General features: G+C 40.9%; 1 protein-coding gene across 4 annotated transcripts in view; it reads right to left on the reverse strand.

Annotated features, from left to right (window-relative positions):
- The window catches only part of cbfa2t3 (CBFA2/RUNX1 partner transcriptional co-repressor 3), a 65,593-nt gene that overhangs the window by 16,207 nt on the left and 23,647 nt on the right, over nucleotides 1-25,739 (reverse strand). For 3 of the 4 annotated variants that reach the window (XM_062961888.1, XM_062961887.1, XM_062961886.1), the window contains exons 2-3: nucleotides 10,059-10,205; nucleotides 839-916 (exon numbers count right to left, since the gene is read on the reverse strand). In XM_062961888.1, the coding sequence (XP_062817958.1) occupies nucleotides 839-916; nucleotides 10,059-10,179 (199 nt within the window). In that variant the 5' untranslated portion in view covers nucleotides 10,180-10,205. The remainder of the gene's footprint in view (nucleotides 1-838; nucleotides 917-10,058; nucleotides 10,206-25,739) is intronic. The other variant, XM_062961889.1, reaches the window with a different exon arrangement.

Here is a 25,739-nt window from a genome sequence, read left to right on the forward strand (position 1 = left end):
ATGGCAGTGTAGACTCAAGGCCCTTCCAGGCAGCTATATCACCCATTTCTAATGGACTTAATGTCAGGGGAAAACCTTTACCCTTTACCTTAACTACCACCAATTCTTCAAGAATTTACTTCCCATACCATCATACTTCGCCACAGCAACGCGTGGCCGGGAACAGCTAGTTACTATTATATTATTATTATACTAGCTGTGCCCGGCCACGCGTTGCTGTGGCTAGGACTTAATTTTTCTTTTCTTTTTGTTGTATGAACATAGAGGCATGGATGAGAGGTTGTGCTGTCAATTTTCGAGGTTGTGGGGCATTTAGTTTAGTTGTTTTGTCCGGTGCCATGATTCCATTACCCTTTTATATATATAGATTATTCATTATTCATGACTACATTGAAACTACAATAGAGAGAAATCAGCATGGAAACTGGAAGAGGTACCATAGATTGCTGTACATGGAAATAATGGTAGTAAATAGTTTTTGATTTATTAAATACAGTTATATATTACAATTATATATTTTTGTTATTTTTCTCTCTCAAAGTGACACACCACCCTAGTCATGCTAGGTTTTTTTTTGGTGAATTTTGACACACCAAGCGCAAAAGGTTGCCCATCATTGGCCTAATTAATCTATCCTTCACTCCACTTAAGCGGCTGAGCGGGGAAAGGAAAGGGCCTGAGGTTGTTAGGAATGGTGGGAGTTGCAGTCCAAAACACTTGGAAGGAGGGCCCAACTTTGCAGGAGATATAACTGGGTGGCAAATGTGTAAGATGGGGATCGTTGGACAATCTCTCTCTGTTTCTCTCTTGTTGGCGAGGCACGTTTCGTCTTACTTACAGAGACACACCATGGACCATTTCAAGCAACCATGAAAACGGCCGCGGGGCAGAAACATCGGCAGCCCAGCATCTCGATCTGTAAGCAAAATAAAACATAGACGCCATCAGGAGAGACCAGAGGCGGGAAGGAGGCAGGTTGCCTTTACTAAGGGGATTCAACACCTTGCAAAATCCTCCTCCCGTGATTCTAGTGGCTGCGGAGGGCATGCTTTGTTTTTCCCCAACTTGCTCCAAACTTTTTAAGCAGAGGGCCGGTCCACAATCCTTCAGATTGTTGACAGGCCGAATTATCATTTGGACAAAAAAAAAAGAACAAATTCCTACACACGCTGTACATGTCCTATTTGTAGTGCAAAAACAACGACGACGACGACAAAACAACAATACAATATTTAAAAATCAAAACAATTTCAACCAACATAAATTTATCAGGATTTCAATGGGAAGTGTAGGCCTGCTTCTGGCCAATGAGATCGTCAAGTTAATTAGGATTGTTGTTGTTGTGTGCCTTCAAGTCATTTCAGAATTAGGGTGAGCCTAAGTCTAAAATTTATTTATTTATTTATTATTTACTTCATTTATTTGCGGAATTTATATCCTGCTCTTCCCACCCCGAAGGGGACTCAGAGCAACTTACAAATTAGATGTACACACAATGTATTATAACAGGGGTCCTCAAACTTTTTAAGCCGAGGGCCGGTCCACAATCCTTCAGACTGTTGAGGGGCCGGATTATCATTTGAAAAAAAAAATACAAACAAATTCCGATGCACACTGCATATGTCTTATTCGTAGTGCAAAAACAACAACAACAACAACAGCAAGAACAATGAAAGAACAATAAAATATTTAAAAATAAAAACAATTTTAACCAACATACATTTATCAGGATTTCAATGGGAAGTGTGGTCCTGCTTCTGGCCAATGAGATAGTCAAGTTAATTAGGGTTGTTGTTGTTGTTGTTGTTGTTGTTGTTGTGTGCCTTCAAGTCATTTCAGACTTTGGGTGAGCCTAAGTCTAAAATTTATTTATTATTTATTTACTACATTTGTATCACACCCTTCTCACCCCAAAGGGGACTCAGAGTGGCTTACAAATTATATGTACATAGAATATATTATATTATTAGCATAGCACAATATTAGTATTATATATTACTATATTGAACTATACCACTATACTGTAATATTATTAGTTATATTATGTTATATAGAATATATAATTAATATTATTATATGGTATTATTATTATTAGTGTTATATTGTATTACATTATAATATTATTATCAATATTATATGTATATACAATATATTATATTATAAAACTGAGGGCGGGGGCCAGGTCAATGACCTCGGAGGGCCGCATCCGGCCCCCGGGCCTTAGTTTGGGGACCCCTGTATTATATCATTAGCATTGCATAGTATTAGCATTATATATTACTATATTGAACTATACCACTATACTGTGATTTTATGAGTAATATTACATATAATATGTAATTAATATTATTATATGGTATTATTATAAGTATTACATAGTGTTAGATTGTAATATTATTATCAATATTATATGTATATACAATATATTATATTAGTAAAACTAAAAGACTAAAAAACTAAAAGAAAGTAAAACACCAAAGACCATCAGAGAAGCTTAAAGATCTCTCTGCCTGCTCTTTGGCCCAGTCTATCGTCAATGGGGTTCAAGGAGCTCTTCGATTGTAGGTGAACTATAAATCCCAGCAACTACAACTCCTGAAAGTCAAGTCCTATTTTCCCCAAACTCCACCAAGTGTTCATATTTGAGTATTCGTGCTAAGTTTGGTCCAGGTCCATCATTGTTTGGAACCCACAGTGCTCTGTGTAGGTGAACTACGTAGCTGAGCTACAACTCCCAAACGAACTACATAGGTGAACTACAACTCCCAAATGCAAGGTCAATGCCCACGAAACCCTTCCAGTATTTTCTATTGGTCATGGCAGTTCTGTGTGCCAAGTTTGGTTCAATTCCATCGCTGGCGGAGTTCAGGATGCTCTTTGATTGTAGGTGAACTATAAATCCCAGCAACTACAACTCCCAAATGCCAAGGTCTATTTTCCCCAAACTCCACCAGTGTCCACATTGGGGCATATTGCGTATTCGTGCCAAGTTTGGCCCACATCCATCATTGTCTGCATCCACAGTGCTCTCTGGATGTAGGTGAACTACAACTCCCAAACTCAAGCTCAATGCCCAGCAAACCCTTCCAGTATTTTCTCTTGGAGTTCTGTATGCCAAGTTTGGCTCAATTCCATCATTGCTAGAATTCAGGATGCTCTTTGATTGTAGGTGAACTATAAATCCCAGCAACTACAACTCCCAAATGGCAAAATCAATCCCCTTCCCAAACCCCACCAGTATTAAAATTTGAGCGTATCGGGTAGGTATTTGTGCCAAACATGGTCCAGTGAATGAAAATCCATCCTGCATATCAGATATTGACATTACGGTTCATAACAGGAGCAAAATGAAAGATCATTTGGAGAGCGACATTCACTCGACTCCTGCAAAAATGTCACCTTCCTCACCAATCCGCCTCAACGCCACGGCCTGGAAGCATTTAAAGCGCTTAGAGGATTGGGAAAGGAGCCGGATTGCGAGCGGCGACTCTGACACTTAATTCGAGGAGATATTAGCAAACAGCTGGCGGCCGTGGCCCTAAGAGCCCCCGTAAGATGCTCAGCCGAAAGCCACGGCTTCTCTAAAGCCACATCCCGGGGAGTTTGGGTTCCAACCCTAAAAGAGGTCGGGACAGGGGCTTTTGGGGATCTCTTGCAGTCAAAGGGCAGGATAGGACTCACATGGAACCCCCGGCGGCACAGGGAGTGGGGTGAGCTCCCACTGTTAGCCCCAGCTTCTGCCAACCTAGCAGTTCGAAAACATGCCAATGTGAGTAGATCAATAGGTACTGCTCTGGTGGGAAGGCAACGGCGCTCCATGCAGTCATGCCTATGGCCACATGACCTTGGAGGTGTCTAAATATATACATACTAGCTGTGCCCAGCCACGCGTTGCTGTGGCAAAGTGGTGGTGGCATTGGTTAAAAATTGTTGTGCAATTTTTATTTGACGTTGTTTGTATTTTTTTTATAAATTTTATTGTAAGTTATCTTTTTATTGTATTTTATTATTTTCTTGTATTATTTTTAGTTATTTTCTGTTATTATAGTATTTTATTATATTAATTTTTTAGTGTTTTTAATTGTTTTTTAGTGTTTTTTATTATTTTTTATTGGGTTGCTAGGAGACCAAGTTGGAGGAGCTTAGCCTTCTAACTGGCAGCCATTGGATAAAAGCAATTATTCCTCTCCCTGTAATTAGGACTTTATTTTTCTTTTCTTTTTGTTGTATCAACCTAGAGGCGTGGATGATGGGTTGTGTTGTCAAATTTCGAGGTTGGGGGGCCTGTAGTTTTGTTGTTTTGTGGGTCGCCGTGATGCCATCACTCTTTTATATATATAGATATACATACAATCACATATAGTATTGATAATAATATTATAATGTATTACAATATTATACTACAGTAGAGTCTCACTTATCCAACACTCACTTATCCAACATTCTGGAGTATCCAACGCATTTTTGTAGTCAATGTTTTCAATATATCATGATATTTTGGTGCTAAATTCATAAATACAGTAATTACTACATAGCATTATTGCATATTGAACTAATTTTCCTGCCAAATTTGTTGTCTAACATGATGTTTTGGTGCTTAATTTGTAAAATCACAACCTAATTTGATGTTTAATAGGCTTTTCCTTAATGCCTCCTTATTATCCAACATATTCGCTTATCCAACATTCTGCCGGCCTGTTTATGTTGGATAAGTGAGACTCTACTGTAATAATACAATATAATAATATTAATTATATATTATACTGTCTATACTCAAGTATTCCAGGGAAAAATATTAAACTTACTGTATATACTCGAGTATAAGCCTAGTTTTTTGGCCCTTTTTTTAAGACTGCAAAAGCCCCCCTCGGCTTATACTCGGGTGAGGGTCCTGGTTGGCTTATATTTGGGTCAACTTATACTCGAGAACATATGGTACATTTATTATTTTTCTCTATTATTATTGGTATTATTACATTTATTATTTTTCTCTATTATTTTTCTGCTACTATTACATTTATTTTACTCTATTTATATTATTATTATTAATACATTTATTATTTCACTATGATCTTATTATTACTATTGCATTTATTATTTTACTCTATTTATTATTATTATTATTATTATTATTACACGTATTATTTTACTCTGTTATTATTAAAAGGATACATAAGCACATTTACATTGAAGAAGATGAGAATAAGGATTTGATCAGAGTTGGACAATCTTATCTTAAGTTAGAGCTTTATGTAAGTATTCAAAAACCTAACAATGCCTCAATTAATGTCATTTTATTGGTATCTGTTTTTATTTCTGAAATTTCCCACCCTTGGCTTATACTGGAGTCAATGTTTTCCCAGTTATTTTTTGTGGTAAAATTAGGTGCTTCGGCTTATATTCGGGTCGGCTTATACTCGAGTATATACGGTAAATAAATGCCAGGAGAAAGCAAAACTAACAAATACAGTAGAGTCTCACTTATCCAACATAAATGGGCTGGCAGAACATCGGATAAACGAATATGTTGGATATTAAGGAGAGATTAAGGAGAAGCCTATTAAACATCAAAATAGGTTATGATTTTACAAATTAAGCACCAAAACATCATGTTATACAACAAATTTGACAGAAAAAGTAGTTCATTACACATTAATGCTATGCAGTAATTACTGTATTTATGAATTTAGCACCAAAATATCTCGATATATTGAAAACATTGACTACAAAAATGTGTTGGATAATCCAGAATGTTGGATAAGCGAGTGTTGGATAAGTGAGACTCTACTGTATTCAAAAACATTGAACCTAACGATGCCTCAATTAATGTAATTTTATTGGTATCTATTATTATTTCTGAAATTTCCCACCCTCGGCTTATACTGAAGTCAATGTTTTTCCAGTTATTTTTTTGTGGTAAAATTAGGTGCCTCGGCTTATATTCGGGTCGGCTTATACTCGAGTATATACGGTAAATAAATGCCAGGGGAAAGCAAAACTAACAAATAGAAGGACTCTGCATGCAAAGGATTTTCAAAATCTCCCTCTCTGCAAGCCAGGATGGGAATTGTAGTTAAATACCTTATTTCATCCACTATCTAAACTTAGAGCGGAAAATATTTTGGAACCATAGCTTGCTTGTCAGTGGATTCTGGGAACCATAATACAAAAACGGTGTAATTAACCTTCTCCAAAGCCCCAAGAGCTTGATTCCTATTTCAGTCACACTTTAAGGGACTTTTTCACACAGGCCTTGACTTGAGCGAAGCTTCCTCTGAGCACAAGCAGAGCGTTTTCTCCCCACGACCGTCTGCGTCCATGTGAGACCCAGGTTGTATCAAGGTTTGGGCCTCCCGTTCTGGAAACCAGTGCTAAGCAGCAGTTGTTGATTTCATGGTCGGCTTGGACCACCGTCACCCGCCTCAGTCATCGCTGCCGGGGTTGCGCCGTCCTCCCACTTCCCCACGTTGCAATCTGCTCCCAGCGATGCTTCCCAGCCCTGCGACAGCTTGCTCGGGGAGAGAGAGCGAGAGAATCGGAGAGAGCTGGCACCCGCAGAAGCAAGCGCTGCCCACGGCCGGGCGTCGGGCGGGAGGAGGGCTGCCGCTTCCCTGGCTCTGCAAATGCGGTGCCATATGGCACCCGCATTCGCTCGAAAGCAGCCGCAGCGGCAGCAGGAGGAAGACGAGGCGAAGAGAGACACATGCGGAGGTGGACGCCATCCAAGCCCACCCGGCCTGGCATTCGAAGCAGCTCCGGGTTTGGGGAGAACCGGAACCGGCACAGCATGCCAGTGGGTGGCATGACATTTTAAGGGTGTGTGTGTGTGTGAGCGCTGGAACAGATAAAACTGGGTACCAGCTTGGATCGGTAGGCTCCTCTCTACAATATGAGGAATAGGTTACGTTTGGAGTGGGCATGAGCTCCAAAGACTTCTCAACCTCTTGATGTGTTCAATTTGTGCCCCAAAGAAGAGTGCCTGGAATACTGTGTCCAATTTTGGGCACTACAGTTGAAGGGAGATGTTGACAAGCTGGAAAGCGTCCAGAGGAGGGCGACTAAAATGATTAAGGGTCTGGAGAACAAGCCCTATGAGGAGCGGCTTAAAGAGCTGGGTATGTTTAGCCTGCAGAAGAGAAGGCTGAGAGGAGACATGATAGCCATGTACAAATACGTGAAGGGAAGTCATAGGGAAGAGGGAGGGAGCTTGTTTTCTGCTGCCCTGCAGACTAGGACACGGAACAATGGCTTCAAACTACAGGAAAGGAGATTCCACCTGAACATCAGGAAGAACTTCCTCACTGTGAGAAGGGCTGTTCACCAGTGGAACTCTCTCCCCCGGGCTGTGGTGGAGGCTCCTTCCTTGGAGGCTTTAAAGCAGAGGCTGGATGGCCATCTGTCGGGGGTGCTTTGAATGCGATTTCCTGCTTCTTAGCAGGGGGTTGGACTAGATGGCCCATGTGGTCTCTTCCAACTCTACTATTCTATGATTCTATGATTCTATGAGTTTGTAGTTTCCTCTGCAAAACATTCCTAAGTTGTTATTAAAGCATGCTTTCACAGACTATTCCTTGTCAGTGCAATTTCATCACTTCATCTGCGTGGAAGTTCTACCTAGCCAGCGTTCTTGGATTTTTGGGCCTTGTTCTTTGGACTCTTTGCCTTGTGGTTTATCTTGGATTCTTGGATCTTGTGCTTTGGACTCTATGGACTAATTCTTTGCCTCATGGATTATTGTTCCTAGCCTTTGGATTAAATAGACATTTATGTACTTTGCGAATCTCTTGGACCTATTGACTCTTTCATTACAACTTTGAACTACCTTTCAAAGTTGATTGCTTGCTTTATATTCTGCTTTGCTTAATAAAAACTTCAAAAGACTACCTGTGTGTCTGACTGGGTATCTATAGCAAGGTGAACTTAGACTGAGGTGCGACAGATTCATAGGTTCCTCTCCCAAAACTTGGAGAAAGGATTCGTTTGGACAGCTCCAGCTTGGATTCATAGGTTCCTCTCCAAAATATGGGGAAAGGATTCGTTTGGAGAGCTCCAGATTCATAGTTTCCTCTGCAAAACATGGGGAAAGGATTTGTTTGGAGAGCTCCAGATTCATAGTTTCCTCTGCAAAACATGGGGAAAGGATTCGTTTGGAGAGCTCCAGATTCATAGTTTCCTCTGCAAAACATGGGGAAAGGATTTGTTTGGAGAGCTCCAGCTTGGATTCATAGGTCCCTCTCCAAAATATGGATATTAGGTTGCTGTGTTCTCCTCCAAAACATGGGGAATGGGTTGAATTTGGAGCTTGCAAGTCTGGTATGATCTCCAAAGACTTCTCAACCTCCTGATGTGCTTGATTTGTGCCCCAAAGGAAAGTGCTTGAGTTTGTAGTTTCCTCTCCAAAACATGGGGAAAGGATTCGTTTGGAGAGCTCCAGCTTGGATTCATAGGTTCCTCTCCCAAAACTTGGGGAAAGGATTCATTTGGAGAGCTCCAGCTTGGATTCATAGGTTCCTCTCCCAAAACTTGGGGAAAGGATTCATTTGGAGAGCTCCAGCTTGGATTCATAGGTTCCTCTCCCAAAACTTGGGGAAAGGATTCATTTGGAGAGATCCAGCTTGGATTCATAGGTTCCTCTCCCAAAACTTGGGGAAAGGATTCATTTGGAGAGCTCCAGCTTGGATTCATAGGTTCCTCTCCAAAATATGGGTAATAGGTTTGTGTGTTCTCCTCCAAAACATGGGGAAGAGGTTGAGTTTGGAGCCTGCCAGTCCTTTGGAAATCTGGCATGATCTCCAAAGACTTCTCAACCTCTTGATGTGCTCGATTTGTGCCCCAAAGAAGAGCACATGAGTTTGTAGGTTGCTCTCCAAAACATGGGGAAAGGATTCGTTTGGAGAGTTCCAGATTGGATTTATAGGTTCCTCTCCAAAAATGGGGAATAGGTTGAGTTTTGGAGTGGAACAGCTTGGATCAGTAGGTTCTTCACCAAAATATGGATAATGGGTTTGGAGCATGCCACCTTGGATTGGTGAGTTCTCCTCCGAAACATGGGGAATGAGTTGAGTTTGGAGCGTGTCAGTTTGTTGAAAGTCTGGCATGATCTCCAAAGACTCCTCAACCTCTTGATGTGCTCGATTTGTGCCCCAAAGGAGAGCGCTTGGGCTTGTAGGTTCCTCTCCAAAACATGGGGAAAGGATTCATTTGGAGAGTTCCAGCTTGGATCATAGGTTCTCCTCCAAAACATGGGGTTTGGAGCATTGAGTTTGGAGCATGCCAGTCCTCTGAATGTCTGGCACGATCTCCAAGGCCTTTTTCAGAGCTTGGGGTGCTTGATTTCCCTCCAGGAAGGATGCTTGGATTGGTAAGTTCCTCTCCAAAACATGAAGAAATTTCAACTTGGATTCATAGGTTCATCTCCAAAACAGAGAGAAGGGATTGAATTTGGGCTGTGCCAGCTGCCCATCTATTTCCCAAAGAGAGTTTTTGTGCATTCATTGTTCCGTATGGCTTTAGTGCTACATGAACCTCTAACCTCAGTGTGCAACCAAATTCACAAAAGGGCAAACATATATTAAGTCTGAACATTGTAAAATGTGAACCTGGACAGGTATGCATTCATGCGGACTTAGTGTTGCATGGACCAACAACCTCAATGTGCAACTAAATAACCGTGCATGTCCATGTGCCGTGTATACCCATGTGTTTCGATGAGCCACGTGTATCCCTGTGCCATGAGCATCCATGTGTTTCTATGAGCCATGTATATCCACTTTTATTGGTCTGCGGTGCAAACCTCCATGCCCAGGGACATTGTTTGTGTATTGTTTTTGCAAGCTTGAACTGAAGAAGTTCAGACAACAATGCTTTAGGGGAAGTTGTACATGTGTAAACACCAAAAGAATTCCAGACAAAACCAGCCAACTTGGACCATCTGGATCCATTGTCCTGAGTGGGCATTCGTTCAGAACGATATGTCAAAGCACGGTTGCACATCACTTTCCATCCCTACATTCATTCCCTGATGGCTCCCAATATTTGATACGTATTTGGCTACTTACTGGGGTTTGGCGTGAAGGTGGGGTGCCGCGTGGCTCCTTGCGTGGCCGCCGGCGAGGGCGGGGGCATATTGGGTGGCGTGGACCGGGTCGGCGTCTTCACATCGGCCGGCGAGTCTGGCATGGTGGCTGCGTGGCTCTCCAAACTACCTGCAAAGGGGAAGGAAAGGGACAGCGGAAGAAAGGGAAGGAAGGAAAGAAGAAAGGGAGGGAGGAAAGAGAGGTCAGGACAATGATATAGCAAGGTACTACCTAGACAAGGAGGTTGGTGAAATCCTACAGATGGGATGAAGAAAATGGGGCAAAATCATACGGTACTGATACCACCTTTTCATGTACCTTGTTCCTCAGAATAATAATAATAATAATAATAATAATAATAATAATAATAATAATAATAATAATAATGATGATAATAAGGTTGTGGAAAATGAGCTGTGGGACTTCCCAATCCAGACTGACAAAGTTCTGGAACACAACACATCAGACATCACAGTTGTGGAAACAAAAAAGGTTTGGATCATTGATGTCGCCATCCCAGGTGACAGTCGCATTGATGAAAAAAAACCGGAAAAACTCAGGACCTCAAGATTGAACTTCAAAGACTCTGGCAGAAACCAGTACAGGTGGTCCCGGTAGTGATTGGCACACTGGGTGCCGTGCCAAAAGATCTCAGCTGGCACTTGGAAACAATAGATATTGACAAAATTACGATCTGCCAACTGCAAAAGGCCACCCGACTGGGATCTGCACGCATCATCCGAAAATACATCACACAGTCCTAGACACTTGGGAAGTGTTCGACTTGTGATTTTGTGAAACGAAATCCAGCATGTGTATCTTATTTGCTGTGTCATAATAAAATAAAATAAAATAATAATAATAATAATCCTAGACACTTGGGAAGTGTTCGACTTGTGATTTTGTGATACGAAACCCAGCATGTCTATCTTGTTTGCTGTGTCATAAAATAAAATAATAATAATAATCTGAAAAAGCTTATGCAATATGAGGATTTAAAGATCGAACTGCAAAGACTCTGGCACAAGCCTGTCAAGGTGGTCCCCATGGTGATCGGCACACTAGGCGCAGTGCCTAAAGACCTTGGCTTGGACTTAAAAACAATCGGCACTGACAAAATTATCACTTGTCAGCTGCAAAAGGTCGTCCTACTCGAATCTGCACGCATTATTCGCCAATACATCACATAGTCCTAGACACTTGGGAAGTGTTCGACGTGTGATCTAATACAGCAGCCAGCAGAGTGATCTTGTGTGCTGTGTACTCATCTTGTTGTGTATATAATAATAATAATAATAATAATAATAATAATAATAATAATAATAATATCATCATCATCATCATCCAGGAAAGTGAGTGAAATAACATGCAAGGCATTAAAAAGGTGCGGAAACTCATGAAGTATTGGTGCCATACTTTCATTAACCTTGTTTTCTACTTTCCGGTTTTCCCTGTAATAGGCAGTAAGAGCACCTAAAGATTCAGAGAGCTTCTGCTCAACCATTCCAAAGCTCCCTCCTTGAGCGGTGATGGCATGATCATCAGAATAGATGAAATAATAATAATAATAATAATAACAACAACTTTATTTATATACTGCTCCATCTCCTCGAGAGGACTCAGGGCGGTTTCCATATGAACATAAAAACAATTCAATTGTCAAAAAACACCATACAACACAATTAAATATAGTAAACACAATAAACAACAACGTAAGAAAGAACCAAACCAAGTCTATTAAAAACAGACATAAAATTACAAATCCAAATCAATATACTCCATCAAGGATTCAAATACCAGTAAACAGGACTTCAGTGTACTCTCTGGGCAGGACTATTATTATTATTATTATTATTATTATTATTTACATGTACATAACAACACGGCAAGCATGCACATAAGGTCCAAGTGTCTGGGATTCGTCTCTGAGTATCTGGCTCTTCCCGAGGACCTGGGATATTAGAGGTATTATTATTATTATTATTATTTAGGTATTACTATATTATAATATTATATTATTATTATATTGTTTACATGTACATAACCATACCACACACATGCACATAAGGTCCAAGTGTCTGGGATTCGTCTCTGAGTATCTGGCTCTTCCCGAGGACCTGGGATATTAGAGGTATTATTATTATTATTATTATTATTATTATTATTATTATTATTATTTAGGTATTACTATATTATAATATTATATTATTATTATATTGTTTACATGTACATAACCATACCACACACATGCACATAAGGTCCAAGTGTCTGGGATTCGTCTCTGAGTAACTGGCTCTTCCCAAGGGCCTGAGATATTATTATTATTATTATTATTATTATTATTATTATTTCCAGTAATGTTGATGAAATAATATGATTGGGATTCTTAAAAATGGGACGAAATCACAAGGTATTGATGCCACTTTTTCAATGTGCCTTGTTTTCAAGTCAGGCAGAATTTACAATTATCATTATCATTATCATCGACCAAGACGCACTACATTTAAGCAAAACACAACAACACAGAGCCGTGGGAGTCCAAGTGGTGCCAAACTGCATTAATTCTACCGTGTAGATGCACCTTCAAGAAAAAATATATAATAAAGTCCAATACATTGCAGTCCTGGAAGGAACTCTATCCAAAATGTTCTGCGAACACTTAGAAACAAATGCGGTCATTGCTAATAGTCAACACGGATTTACCAAAAACAAGTCATGCCAGACTAATCTGATCTCTTTTTTCGATAGAGTTACGAGTTGGGTCGATACAGGGAATGCTGTGGATGTAGCGTACCTGGATTTCAGTAAGGCCTTCGACAAAGTCCCCCACGACCTTCTGGCAAACAAACTAGTAAAATGTGGGCTAGACAAAACTACGGTTAGGTGGATCTGTAATTGGCTAAGTGAACGAACCCAAAGGGTGATTCTCACCAATGCGTCGTCTTCATCATGGAAAGAAGTGACAAGTGGAGTGCCACAAGCAGGGCTCCGTCCTGGGCCCGGTTCTGTTCAACATCTTGATTAACGACTTAGACGAAGGGTTAGAAGGCACGATCATCAAGTTTGCAGACGACACAAAACTGGGAGGGAGAGCCAACACTCCAGAAGACAGGAGCAGAATTCAAAACGATCTTGACAGACTAGAAAGATGGGCCAAAACTAACAAAATGAAGTTCAACAGGGACAAATGCAAGAGACTTCACTTCGGCAGAAAAAATGCAAATCAAAGATACAGAATGGGGGACGATGCCTGGCTTGACAGCAGTGTGTGCGAAAAAGACCTTGGAGTCCTCGTGGGGAGGAAGGGGAACATGAGCCAACAATGTGATGCGGCTGCTAAAAAAGCCAATGGGATTCTGTCCTGCATCAAGAGGGGAATAGCGTCTAGATCCAGGGAAGTCCTGCTCCCCCTCTTTCTATTCTGCCTTGGTCAGACCACACCTGGAATCACACTGGGTCCAATTCTGGGCACCACAGTTGAAGGGAGATGTTGACAAGCTGGAAAGCGTCCAGAGGAGGGCGACTAAAATGATTAAGGGTCTGGAGAACAAGCCCTATGAGGAGCGGCTTAAAGAGCTGGGCATGTTTAGCCTGCAGAAGAGAAGGCTGAGAGGAGACATGATAGCCATGGACAAATACGTGAAGGGAAGTCCTAGGGAGGAGGGAGGGAGCTTGTTTTCTGCTGCCCTGCAGACTAGGACGCAAGGGAACAAGGGCTTCAAACGACAGGAAAGGAGATTCCACCTGAACATCAGGAAGAACTTCCTCACTGTGAGAAGGGCTGTTCGGCAGTGGAACTCTCTCCCCGGGGCCGTGGTGGAGGCTCCTTCCTTGGAGGCTTTTAAGCAGAGGCTGGATGGCCATCTGTCGGGGGTGCTTTGAATGCGATTTCCTGCTTCTTAGCAGGGGGTTGGACTAGATGGCCCATGTGGTCTCTTCCAACTCTACTATTCTATGATTCTATGATTCTATGAAATGGAAACAAACAAGTCATATTCTTCCTCCCAGGACTAATATTTCGTGATGCTCGAAACCGGCACCAACGTTTATGTTACGGTGGACTGACATGAAGATTGATGGGGTGAAGAGGCGCAAAGGGGGTCCGTAGGTGCCAAAGGGCATCGCCGAGGGCAGCTGCCCAATATATACAGAGGCACCTGCTGCTCGGTTTCTCTCCGTTGGAAGGGATATGCATGCGGGATTGACGGACGGGCGCAAGTGCGCATCAGCTGTGCCACTCCATCACCGAGCCTGAGCCTGGTGCCAAGACCCCGATGCAAACCAAACAAGGTCTCCCGGCATCTCCTCCAATCTATACTAGGCCTGGGCCAACTTGGGCCCTCCAGGTGTTTTGGACTGCAACTCCCACCATTCCTAACCGCCGGTAGGCGGTTAGGAATGGTGGGAGTTGGAGTCCAAAACACCTGGAGGGCCCAAGTTGGCCCAGGCCTGATCTAAACTGGCATGTTGGGCGGTGATGATTTGGCACAGGCCCTGTTTACACTAGAATATAATCATATACTTTTAATTGTAAGCCGCTTTGAGTCTCCTTCGGGAGAGATAAAGCAGGGTATAAATAAACAAAACCCATAAACATCACAACAACAATATGATTTGGCACAGGCCCTGTTTACACTAGAATATAATCATATACTTTTAATTGTAAGCCGCTTTGAGTCTCCTTCGGGAGAGATAAAGCAGGGTATAAATAAACAAAACCCATAAACATAACAACAACAACAATATGATTTGGCACAGGCCCTGTTTACACTAGAATATAATCATATACTTTTAATTGTAAGCCGCTTTGAGTCTCCTTCGGGAGAGATAAAGCAGGGTATAAATAAACAAAACCCATAAACATAACAACAACAACAATATGATTTGGCACAGGCCCTGTTTACACTAGAATATAATCATATACTTTTAATTGTAAGCCGCTTTGATTCTCCTTCGGGAGAGATAAAGCAGGGTATAAATAAACAAAACCCATAAACATAACAACAACAACAATATGATTTGGCACAGGCCCTGTTTACACTAGAATATAATCATATACTTTTAATTGTAAGCCGCTTTGATTCTCCTTCGGGAGAGATAAAGCAGGGTATAAATAAACAAAACCCATAAACATAACAACAATAACAATATGATTTGGCACAGGCCCTGTTTACACTAGAATATAATCATATACTTTTAATTGTAAGCCGCTTTGATTCTCCTTCGGGAGAGATAAAGCAGGGTATAAATAAACAAAACCCATAAACATAACAACAACAACAATATGATTTGGCACAGGCCCTGTTTACACTAGAATATAATCATATACTTTTAATTGTAAGCCGCTTTGATTCTCCTTCGGGAGAGATAAAGCAGGGTATAAATAAACAAAACCCATAAACATAACAACAATAACAATATGATTTGGCACAGGCCCTGTTTACACTAGAATATAATCATATACTTTTAATTGTAAGCCGCTTTGATTCTCCTTCGGGAGAGATAAAGCAGGGTATAAATAAACAAAACCCATAAACATAACAACAACAACAATATGATTTGGCACAGGCCCTGTTTACACTAGAATATAATCATATACTTTTAATTGTAAGCCGCTTTGATTCTCCTTCGGGAGAGATAAAGTGGGGTATAAATAAATATAATCATAACACAACAACAACAACAACAACAACAACAACATGAGTTAGCACAGGCTCTGTTTACACTAGAATATAATAATATATCATATACTTTTAATTGTAACCTGCTTTGAGTCTCCTTCGGGAGAGATAAAGCGGGGTATAAATAAACGTAACCCATAAACATAACAACAACAACAACAACATGATTTAGCACAGGCCCTGTTTACAATATAATATAATCATATACTTTTAATTGTAAGCTGTTTTGAGTCTCCTTTGAGAGAGATAAAGTGGGGTATAAATAAACATAATTATAAACACAACAACAACAACAACAACATCATTTAGCCCAGGCCCTGTTTACACTAGAATATAATCATATAGCACTATAGTATAATATAATCATATCTTATATACTTTTAATTGTAATCCTCTTTGAGTCTCCTTCGGGAGAGATAAAGCAGGGTATAAATAAACATAACCATAACCATAACAACAACAAAAACAACAACAACAACATGATTTAGCACAGGCCCTGTTTACACTAGAATATAATCATATCTCATATACTTTTAATTGTAAGCCACTTTGATTCTCCTTCGGGAGAGATAAAGCAAGGTATAAATAAACAAAACCCATAAACATAACAACAACAACAATATGATTTGGCACAGGCCCTGTTTACACTAGAATATAATCATATACTTTTAATTGTAAGCCGCTTTGATTCTCCTTCGGGAGAGATAAAGTGGGGTATAAATAAACAAAACCCATAAACATAACAACAACAACAATATGATTTGGCACAGGCCCTGTTTACACTAGAATATAATCATATACTTTTAATTGTAAGCCGCTTTGATTCTCCTTTGGGAGAGATAAAGCAGGGTATAAATAAACAAAACCCATAAACATAACAACAACAACAATATGATTTGGCACAGGCCCTGTTTACACTAGAATATAATCATATACTTTTAATTGTAAGCCGCTTTGATTCTCCTTCGGGAGAGATAAAGTGGGGTATAAATAAATATAATCATAACACAACAACAACAACAACAGCAACAACAACAACAACATGAGTTAGCACAGGCTCTGTTTACACTAGAATATAATAATATATCATATACTTTTAATTGTAACCTGCTTTGAGTCTCCTTCGGGAGAGATAAAGCGGGGTATAAATAAACGTAACCCATAAACATAACAACAACAACAACAACATGATTTAGCACAGGCCCTGTTTACAATATAATATAATCATATACTTTTAATTGTAAGCTGTTTTGAGTCTCCTTTGAGAGAGATAAAGTGGGGTATAAATAAACATAATTATAAACACAACAACAACAACAACAACATCATTTAGCCCAGGCCCTGTTTACACTAGAATATAATCATATAGCACTATAGTATAATATAATCATATCTTATATACTTTTAATTGTAATCCTCTTTGAGTCTCCTTCGGGAGAGATAAAGCAGGGTATAAATAAACATAACCATAACCATAACAACAACAAAAACAACAACAACAACATGATTTAGCACAGGCCCTGTTTACACTAGAATATAATCATATCTCATATACTTTTAATTGTAAGCCACTTTGAGTCTCCTTTGGGAGAGATAAAGTGGGGTATAAATAAACATAATCATAAACATAACAACAATAACAACATGATTTAGCACAGGCCCTGTTTACACTATAATATAATCATATACTTTTAATTGTAAGCCGCTTTGAGTCTCCTTTGGGAGAGATAAAGCAGGGTAGAAATAAACATAACAACAACAACAACAACAACAACAACAACAACAACAAGATTTAGCAGAGGCCCCGTCTACACTAGAATATAATCATATAATTTTAATTGTAATCCTCTTTGATTCTCCTTTGGGAGAGATAAAGCGGGGTATAAATAAACATAATCATAAACATAACCACAACAACAACATAATCCAGTTTCTGGATGCAGATTAAACACCTTGAACTGGATTATATGGCTATGTAGACTCCAATAATCCAGTTCAAAACTTCTGAAACTGGATTATATGACAGGGTAGATCCAGACACAGAAAACTCTACTTTCGACAACTTGTTTTTGCATATTTTTGCATATTTATTTCTGTCTCTAAATCTCTGCAAAACAGAATTAATCTTGTCCAAACATATGTATGTTTATGTATATGTATATGTTTATATATAAGTATATGTTTATGTATATATGTTTATGTATATTATATGTTTATGTAGATTATATGTTTTATGTATATGTACATGTTTATGTGTATATATATGTTTATATATATTATATGCTTATGTATATGCTTATGTAGATCATATATAAATGTATATGTTTATGTAGATTATATGTTTATGTATATATTTATGTGTATATATGTTTATGTAGATTATATGTTTATGAATTGCTTATGTGTATATATATTTATGTATATGATATGTTTATGTATATGCTTATGTAGATTACATGTTTATGTATATTATGTTTATGTAGACTATATGCTTATGTATATGTTTATGTATATTATATGCTTATGTATATGTTTATGTATATGCTTATGTAGATTACATGTTCATGTATATTATATGTTTATGTAGACTATATGTTTATGTATATGCATATGTTTATGTATATTATATGCTTATGTATATGTTTATGTATATGCTTATGTAGATTACATGTTTATGTATATTATATGCTTATGTATATGTTTATGTATATTATAGGTTTATAATTATGTATATTATATCTTTAAGTAGATTATATGTTTCTGTATATGTATATGTTTATATGTGTGTATATATATGTTTATGTATATTATATGCTTATGTATATGTTTATGTTTATCTATATAGATATGGATAGTTCTGTATGTGGGTGTACACTGGGGTTGAATGCCATGGAAAACCACTGGATAGGTTTGAACACCTTGCAAATCTTTCAAAGTTTGGACTAAAACCCAGAATTACTGAAACAGATGGATCCGCCAACATGGCTTATATACCAGGATGGAAAAGTTGGGCAAAAGGATGGATGTTGGGATACTACAAATCCCATAACCCTCACATGCTGGGAATGATGGGATTTGTAGTCCAACGTCCCCCAAGCCCTGCTAGGGCGATCCAATTGTTTCCAACTCTCCAGGCTTCTACGTTCTTGCTTTTGACACCTTCCGGTGTTCAAACAGGCGAGTACCTAAAAACAGAAGGTGCGAAGAAACTTGTTACACGGATCAGCCGTGTTTTTGTTGTGCAATAAATACATTTTCATCACTTCTTCCGATGGAATAATAAAAACAAAGGCTGTCGCGAAGGGCCTGCTTTTTCTGCAACGCTTTGAAAAATGCTCAAAAGGAACACAAACAAATAGACGGAAGATTTTGAGATCCCTGTAATCTGCGTGGCCACAAGGGTTTGTATTTTGCAAGGCTCCAGAAGTCTTTGACAGAGAAGGATAAAGACCTTAGAAAACTACAGATCCCAACTTTCCTCCCTTCGATCCTTTGGTTGAAATCTTTGGGCAAAATACTGCACTCTGCACATGCTCAGAGTCAACCATGGCAATTCGTTTATACTCCATCCCTGGGCTGAGCTGCCAAGCTCAAATCTTCGGCTGCTTGCAAAGTCCAGGCCCATTTATTTCCAGTCCGGGTTCTTTGTCTGCAAAAAAATACTGCATTCTGTGCATGCTCAGAGGGCCCAAAGGCAGCGCATTAAAGCAGCATCCCAGATCTTGGTCTCTGTTTATTATTAGACTGGCTTTATTGTTTGCAAAATATACTGTACTCTGCGCATGCTCAGAGGCCCCACTGACACAGCATCCCGCCATTTGTTTGCAAAAAGTATTGTATTCTGTGCATGTTCAGAGGCTCTATTTATGCAGCATCCCAGGACTTAGCTACAGCACTGTTTATATCCAGACTGGCCTTCTTGTTTGCAAAAGATACTGTACTCTGCGCATGCTCAGAGGCCCCACTGGCACAGCATCCTGCCATTTGTTTGCAAAAAGTATTGTATTCTGTGCATGCTCAGAGGCTCTATTTATGCAGCATCCCAGGACTGAGCTGCAGCACTGTTTATATCCAGACTGGCCTTCTTGTTTGCAAAAGATACTAAACTCTGTGCATGCTCAGAGGCCCCATTGATGCAGCATCCAAGGCTTGATTCCTGGGCTGCTTGCAAAATCCAAGCCCTTGTTTATATCCAGACTGGTCTCTTTGTTTGCAAAAGATACTGAACTCTGTGCATGCTCAGAGGCCCCATTGACGCAGAATCCCAGGGCTTGAATCCTAGGTTAATTGCAAAGTCCATGCCTCTATTTATATCCAGGCTGGCCTCCTTGTTTGCAAAAGATACTAAACTCTGCGCATGCTCAGAGGCCCCATTGATGCAGCATCCCAGTGCTTGATTCCTGGGCTAATTGCAAAACCCAAGCCTCTATTTACATCCAGACTGGCCTCCTTGTTTGCAAAAGATACTGTACTCTGTGCGTGCTCAGAGGTCCCATTGATGCAACATCCCGTCACTCTATTCCTGGGCTGCTTGCGAAGTTCAATTTACATCCAGACTAGCCTCCTTGTTTGCAAAAGATACTGTACTCTGTGCGTGCTCAGAGGCCCCATTGATGCAGCATCCCAGTGCTTGATTCCTGGGCTAATTGCAAAACCCAAGCCTCTATTTACATCCAGACTGGCCTCCTTGTTTGCAAAAGATACTGTACTCTGTGCGTGCTCAGAGGTCCCATTGATGCAACATCCCGTCACTCTATTCCTGGGCTGCTTGCGAAGTTCAATTTACATCCAGACTAGCCTCCTTGTTTGCAAAAGATACTGTACTCTGTGCGTGCTCAGAAGCCCCATTGATGCAGCATCCCAGTGCTTTATTCCTGGGCTAATTGCAAAACCCAAGCCCTTGGTTATATCCAGATTGGCCTCTTTGTTTGCAAAAGATACTGTACTCTACACATGCTCTGAGGCCCCATTGATGCAGCATCCCAGCACTTGATTCCTGGGTTGCTTGCAAAACCCAAGCCCTTGTTTATATCCAGGCTCGCCTCCTTGTTTGCAAAAGATACTGTACTCTGTGCATGCTCAGAGGCCCCATTGATGCAACATCCCGCCACTCTATTCCTGGGCTGCTTGCAAAGTCCAATTTACATCCAGACTAGCCTCCTTATTTGCAAAAAATACTGAACTCTGTGCATGCTCAGAGGCCCCATTGACGCAGCAACCCAGCACTTGATTCCTGGGCTGCTTGCAAAACCGAAGCCACTGATTATATCCAGACTGGCATCCTTGTTTGCAAAAGATACTGAACTCTGTGCATGCTCTGAGACCCCATGGATGCAGCATCCCAGGGCTGAGCTGAATCACTTGAATTTTGGATTCCTTGCAAATGCAAAGCCCTATTTCTAAATCAGTTTTCTAGTTTGCAAAAGGTACTGAACTCTGTGCGCGCTCAGAGGCCCCATTGACGCAGCATCCCAGGGCCTGACCACTGGGCCGTTTGCAAAGCCGAGGGCCTTGTTTATTTCCATTCCCAATCCTCCCTGTGCCGTTTTTGGAAGTGTTGAGGGGCGAGAAGCATCATGTGAAATAGTGCGCATTGCCAGGGCCGGTGACAGCATTCCTGCGCCTGAGAAAAACGGAGCCGGGCCAGCGGCCCCCTCCCTTGACGCTTCCTGATTTATTTATACATCCCATGCGCTTGACTGGCAGCTCCAAGCCAAACAGCAGCTGGGAGAGCCCTCGGCAGCAGATGGAGGGCGCAGGAGGCCTGGCATGTCTCGGAGGCTGTCGCTTCGGTGGGAGAGTTGTAGCGCCCAAGGGCAGCCCGGCTCCATCTTACCGGCCAAGGGCTTCTCACATCCATAGCACGACATTCCTTCCCACTCATTGCGTCCCATGCAATCCTGGGATTTGCAGTTTAGGAAGAGTCATTAAGGGTACATCTGCACTGTAGAATTAACCCAGTTTGACGCCGCTTGAACTGCTATGGCTCAATGCGATGGAGCCATGGGAGTTGTAGTTCAGGGAGAGTCTTTCAGGGCACATCTGTATCATGGATACAGTTTGGCACCGCTTGAACTGCCATGGCTCAATGTAACAGAGCTATGAAAGTTGTAGTTTACTAAGAGTCTTTAAGAGCACACCTATTGTAGCATGGATGCAGTTTGACACCTGCAATTGAACCCTGGGAGTTGTAGTTTAGTAAGAGTCTTTCAGGGCACATCTGTATCATGGATACAGTTTGGCACCGCGTGGACTGCCATGGCTCAATGCGCTGGAGTCCTGGGAGTTGTAGTTTAGTAAGAGTCTTTAAGAGCACAGCGTTTGCCGAATTGATGCAGTTTGACACCTGTGACGGAGCCCTGGGAGTTGTAGTTTAGTAAGCATCTTTAAGGGCACAACGATTGTAGCATGGACGAAGTTTGACACCTGCAATGAAAACCTGGGAGTTGTAGTTTAGTAAGAGTCTTTAAGGGCATACCTATTGCCGAATGGATGCAGTTTAACACCTACGATGGAACCCTGGGAGTTGTAGTTTAATAAGAATCATTAAGAGCACACCTACTGTAGAACGGATGCAGTTTGGCACAGCTTGGACTGCCATGGCTCAATGCAACTGAGCCATGAAAGTTGTAGTTTACTAAGAGTCTTTAAGGGCACACCTATTGTAGCATGGATGCAGTTTGACACCTGCAATTGAACCCTGGGAGTTGTAGTTTAGTAAGAGTCTTTCAGGGCACATCTGAATCATGGATACAGTTTGGCACCGCTTGAACTGCCATGGCTCAATGCGATGGAGTCCTGGGAGTTGTAGTTTAGTAAGAGTCTTTAAGGGCACAACGATTGTAGCATGGACGAAGTTTGACACATGCAATGAAAACCTGGGAGTTGTAGTTTAGTAAGAGTCTTTAAGGGCATACCTATTGCCGAATGGATGCAGTTTAACACCTACGATGGAACCCTGGGAGTTGTAGTTTAATAAGAATCATTAAGAGCACACCTACTGTAGAACGGATGCAGTTTGGCACAGCTTGGACTGCCATGGCTCAATGCAACTGAGCCATGAAAGTTGTAGTTTACTAAGAGTCTTTAAGGGCACACCTATTGTAGCATGGATGCAGTTTGACACCTGCGATTGAACCCTGGGAGTTGTAGTTTATTAAGAGTCTTTAAGATCACACCTATTGTAGCATGGATGCAATTTCTCACCTGTGATGGAACCCTGGGAGTTGTAGTTTAGTAAGAGTCTTTCAGGGCACATCTGTATCATGGATACAGTTTGGCACCGCTTGGACTGCCATGGCTCAATGTCATGGAGTCCTGGGAGTTGTAGTTTGGTAAGAGTCTTTAAGGGCACACCTATAGTAGCATGGATGCAGTTTAACACCTGCGATGAAACCCTGGGAGTTGTAGTTTAGTAAGAGTCTTTCAGGGCACATCTGTATCATGGATACAGTTTGGCACCGCTTGGACTGCCATGGCTCAATGTCATGGAGTCCTGGGAGTTGTAGTTTGGTAAGAGTCTTTAAGGGCACACCTATAGTAGCATGGATGCAGTTTAACACCTGCGATGAAACCCTGGGAGTTGTAGTTTAGTAAGAGTCTTTCAGGGCACATCTGTATCATGGATACAGTTTGGCACCGCTTGGACTGCCATGGCTCAATGTCATGGAGCCCTGGGAGTTGTAGTTTGGTAAGAGTCTTTAAGAGCACAGCGATTGTCAAATAGAAGCAGTTTGACACAGCCATGGAAGTTGTAGTTTAGTAGGAGTCTTTAAGGGCACACCTATTGTAGCATGAACGTAGTTTTGACACCTGCAATGAAAACCTGGGAGTTGTAGTTTAGTAAGCGTCTTTAATGGGCACACCTATTATAGCATGGATGCAGTTTGGCACCTGTGACAGAGCCCTGGGAGTTGTAGTTTAGTAAGAGTCTTTCAGGGCACACCTATAGTATTTTGGACGCAGTTTGGCACTGCTTGAACTGCCATGGCTTATTGCCGAATGGATGCAGTTTGACACCTGTGACGGAGCCCTGGGAGTTGTAGTTTAGTAAGAGTCTTTAAGGGCACACCTATTGTAGAACGGATGCAGTTTGGCACCACTTAAACTGCCACAGCTCAATGCGATTGAGCATGGGGAGAAGTAATTTTACAAGGGCTTTAGCCTTCTCTGCCAAAGAGGACTGGTGCCTCACCAAACTACAAAGCCATAGCATTGTGCCGTGACGGTTAAGAGCAGAATTAAACTGCATTAACTCTACAGTGTAAGTGCACCAAGCCAGCCAAAGGCCTCCTGTCCGCACACAGAGTTCACCAAGGATCCTGGAAAGCCGGTGCTTGCGGATGGAGTGGCTCTGCGCCAAAATAAACAAATACAGCCATAAATAAAACCCATATTTGGAAGCAGGACTCTGGGAACGGGGCTGCTTATAAACGTCCCCTCAATGGCTCCAAGGAGGCAAGAATGCGTCTTATTTTCTTTATTTTTTTCCCCTTGGGTTGGGAATTACTGTGGAAGGGGAATTTTGGGAGGGGGGAGCGAAATAATTTGTCCCAACTGCGTGTCTGCTTTCCGACATCTGTTTTCCATTAAGGGCTGAGCGGAGAAGCGAGGATCTAAAAATGAACAAGGGCTTTGCTTTTTTGCTCCATGGTCTCACTCTGTTTCAATACGAATTGGGGGTCTTGGGGTCTCTTTCTAATCCTATCATTGATCCTAATCAAACCCTGACTTGATCCTTTTGGCGTTCATTGCAATATAGGTGAATATCGGATTCACTATAGCAATATAGGGAGGTTCGTAGCAATATAGGACCATGTGTCCGGTTCCGCACAAAGTTTTTAAGTGCATCCAATGCCTAGGGCAATATCTGATCATTAGCCTATGAAAATGACCCAAGTGCATCCAATGCTTAGTGCAATATCTGATCATTAGCCTGTGAAATTGATCCAAGACATTTTGCTGCCTGAGAACAAGAAGAAGGTGGCATTCCTTCTCTACCCGGCAAGGGGATTGTGAATACGCTCTGGTTTTTAGTCCAAACTTTACCCAACCAATGCATCAGGACATCTGCTTTAATATAAAGGACTAACTGTGCCTGGCCACGCGTTGCTGTGGCGAAGTCTGGTGGTATGGGAAATAAAGTATTGAGGAATTGGTGGTAGTTAAGGTAAAGGGTAAAGGTTTTACCTTACATTAAGTCCATTATAAATGGGTTATATAACTATGTGGAAGGGCCTTGAGTCTACACTGCCATATAATCCAGTTAAAATCAGATAATCTGTATTTTATAGGCAGTGCAGAAGAGGCCTAAGTGAGGCCTAACTCTGCCTGTCCCCTGGGCTGAGTGGGTTGCTAGGAGACCAAGTGGGTGGAGCTTAGCCTTCTAACTGGCAGCAATTGGATAAAAACAATTATTCCTCTCCCTCTAATTATTTTTCTTTACTTTTTGTTGTATGAACGTAGAGGCATAAACTGTAATACAATATAATACTAATAATACAATATAATAATATTAATTATATATTATATTTTACATGTAATATTACTAATAACATTACAATATATTGATACAGTACAATACAGTAATTTATTACCAATATTGTACTATGCTAATAATATAATATTGTATGTAAATTTAATTTGTTAAGACGCTCTGAGTCCCCTTCGGGGTGAGAAGGGCGGCATATAAATGTAGCAAATAAATAAATAAATAAACTGCCAAGTTTAGTGTTTCTGGGATGTGTAGTTTTGTTGTTTTGTCCTAGGCCGAAATTTCATTACCCTTTTATATATATAGATAGCATTCATTCCATGCAGAAGACTTCTAGACTTGGAGCAGCCAAACAAATGGGGAAACTATTGCAAAGAAAAATACAAAAGCTGACCCAAGATATTTTACTGTCTGAATCCACGGACTAAGCATCCTTCCTTTGCCGTTATTACAGTAGAGTCACACTTATCCAAGACTCGCTTATCCAAG

Source organism: Anolis carolinensis, unplaced genomic scaffold, assembly GCF_035594765.1.
Source record: "Anolis carolinensis isolate JA03-04 unplaced genomic scaffold, rAnoCar3.1.pri scaffold_9, whole genome shotgun sequence".
In the NCBI taxonomy this organism is placed as follows: domain Eukaryota; kingdom Metazoa; phylum Chordata; class Lepidosauria; order Squamata; family Dactyloidae; genus Anolis; species Anolis carolinensis.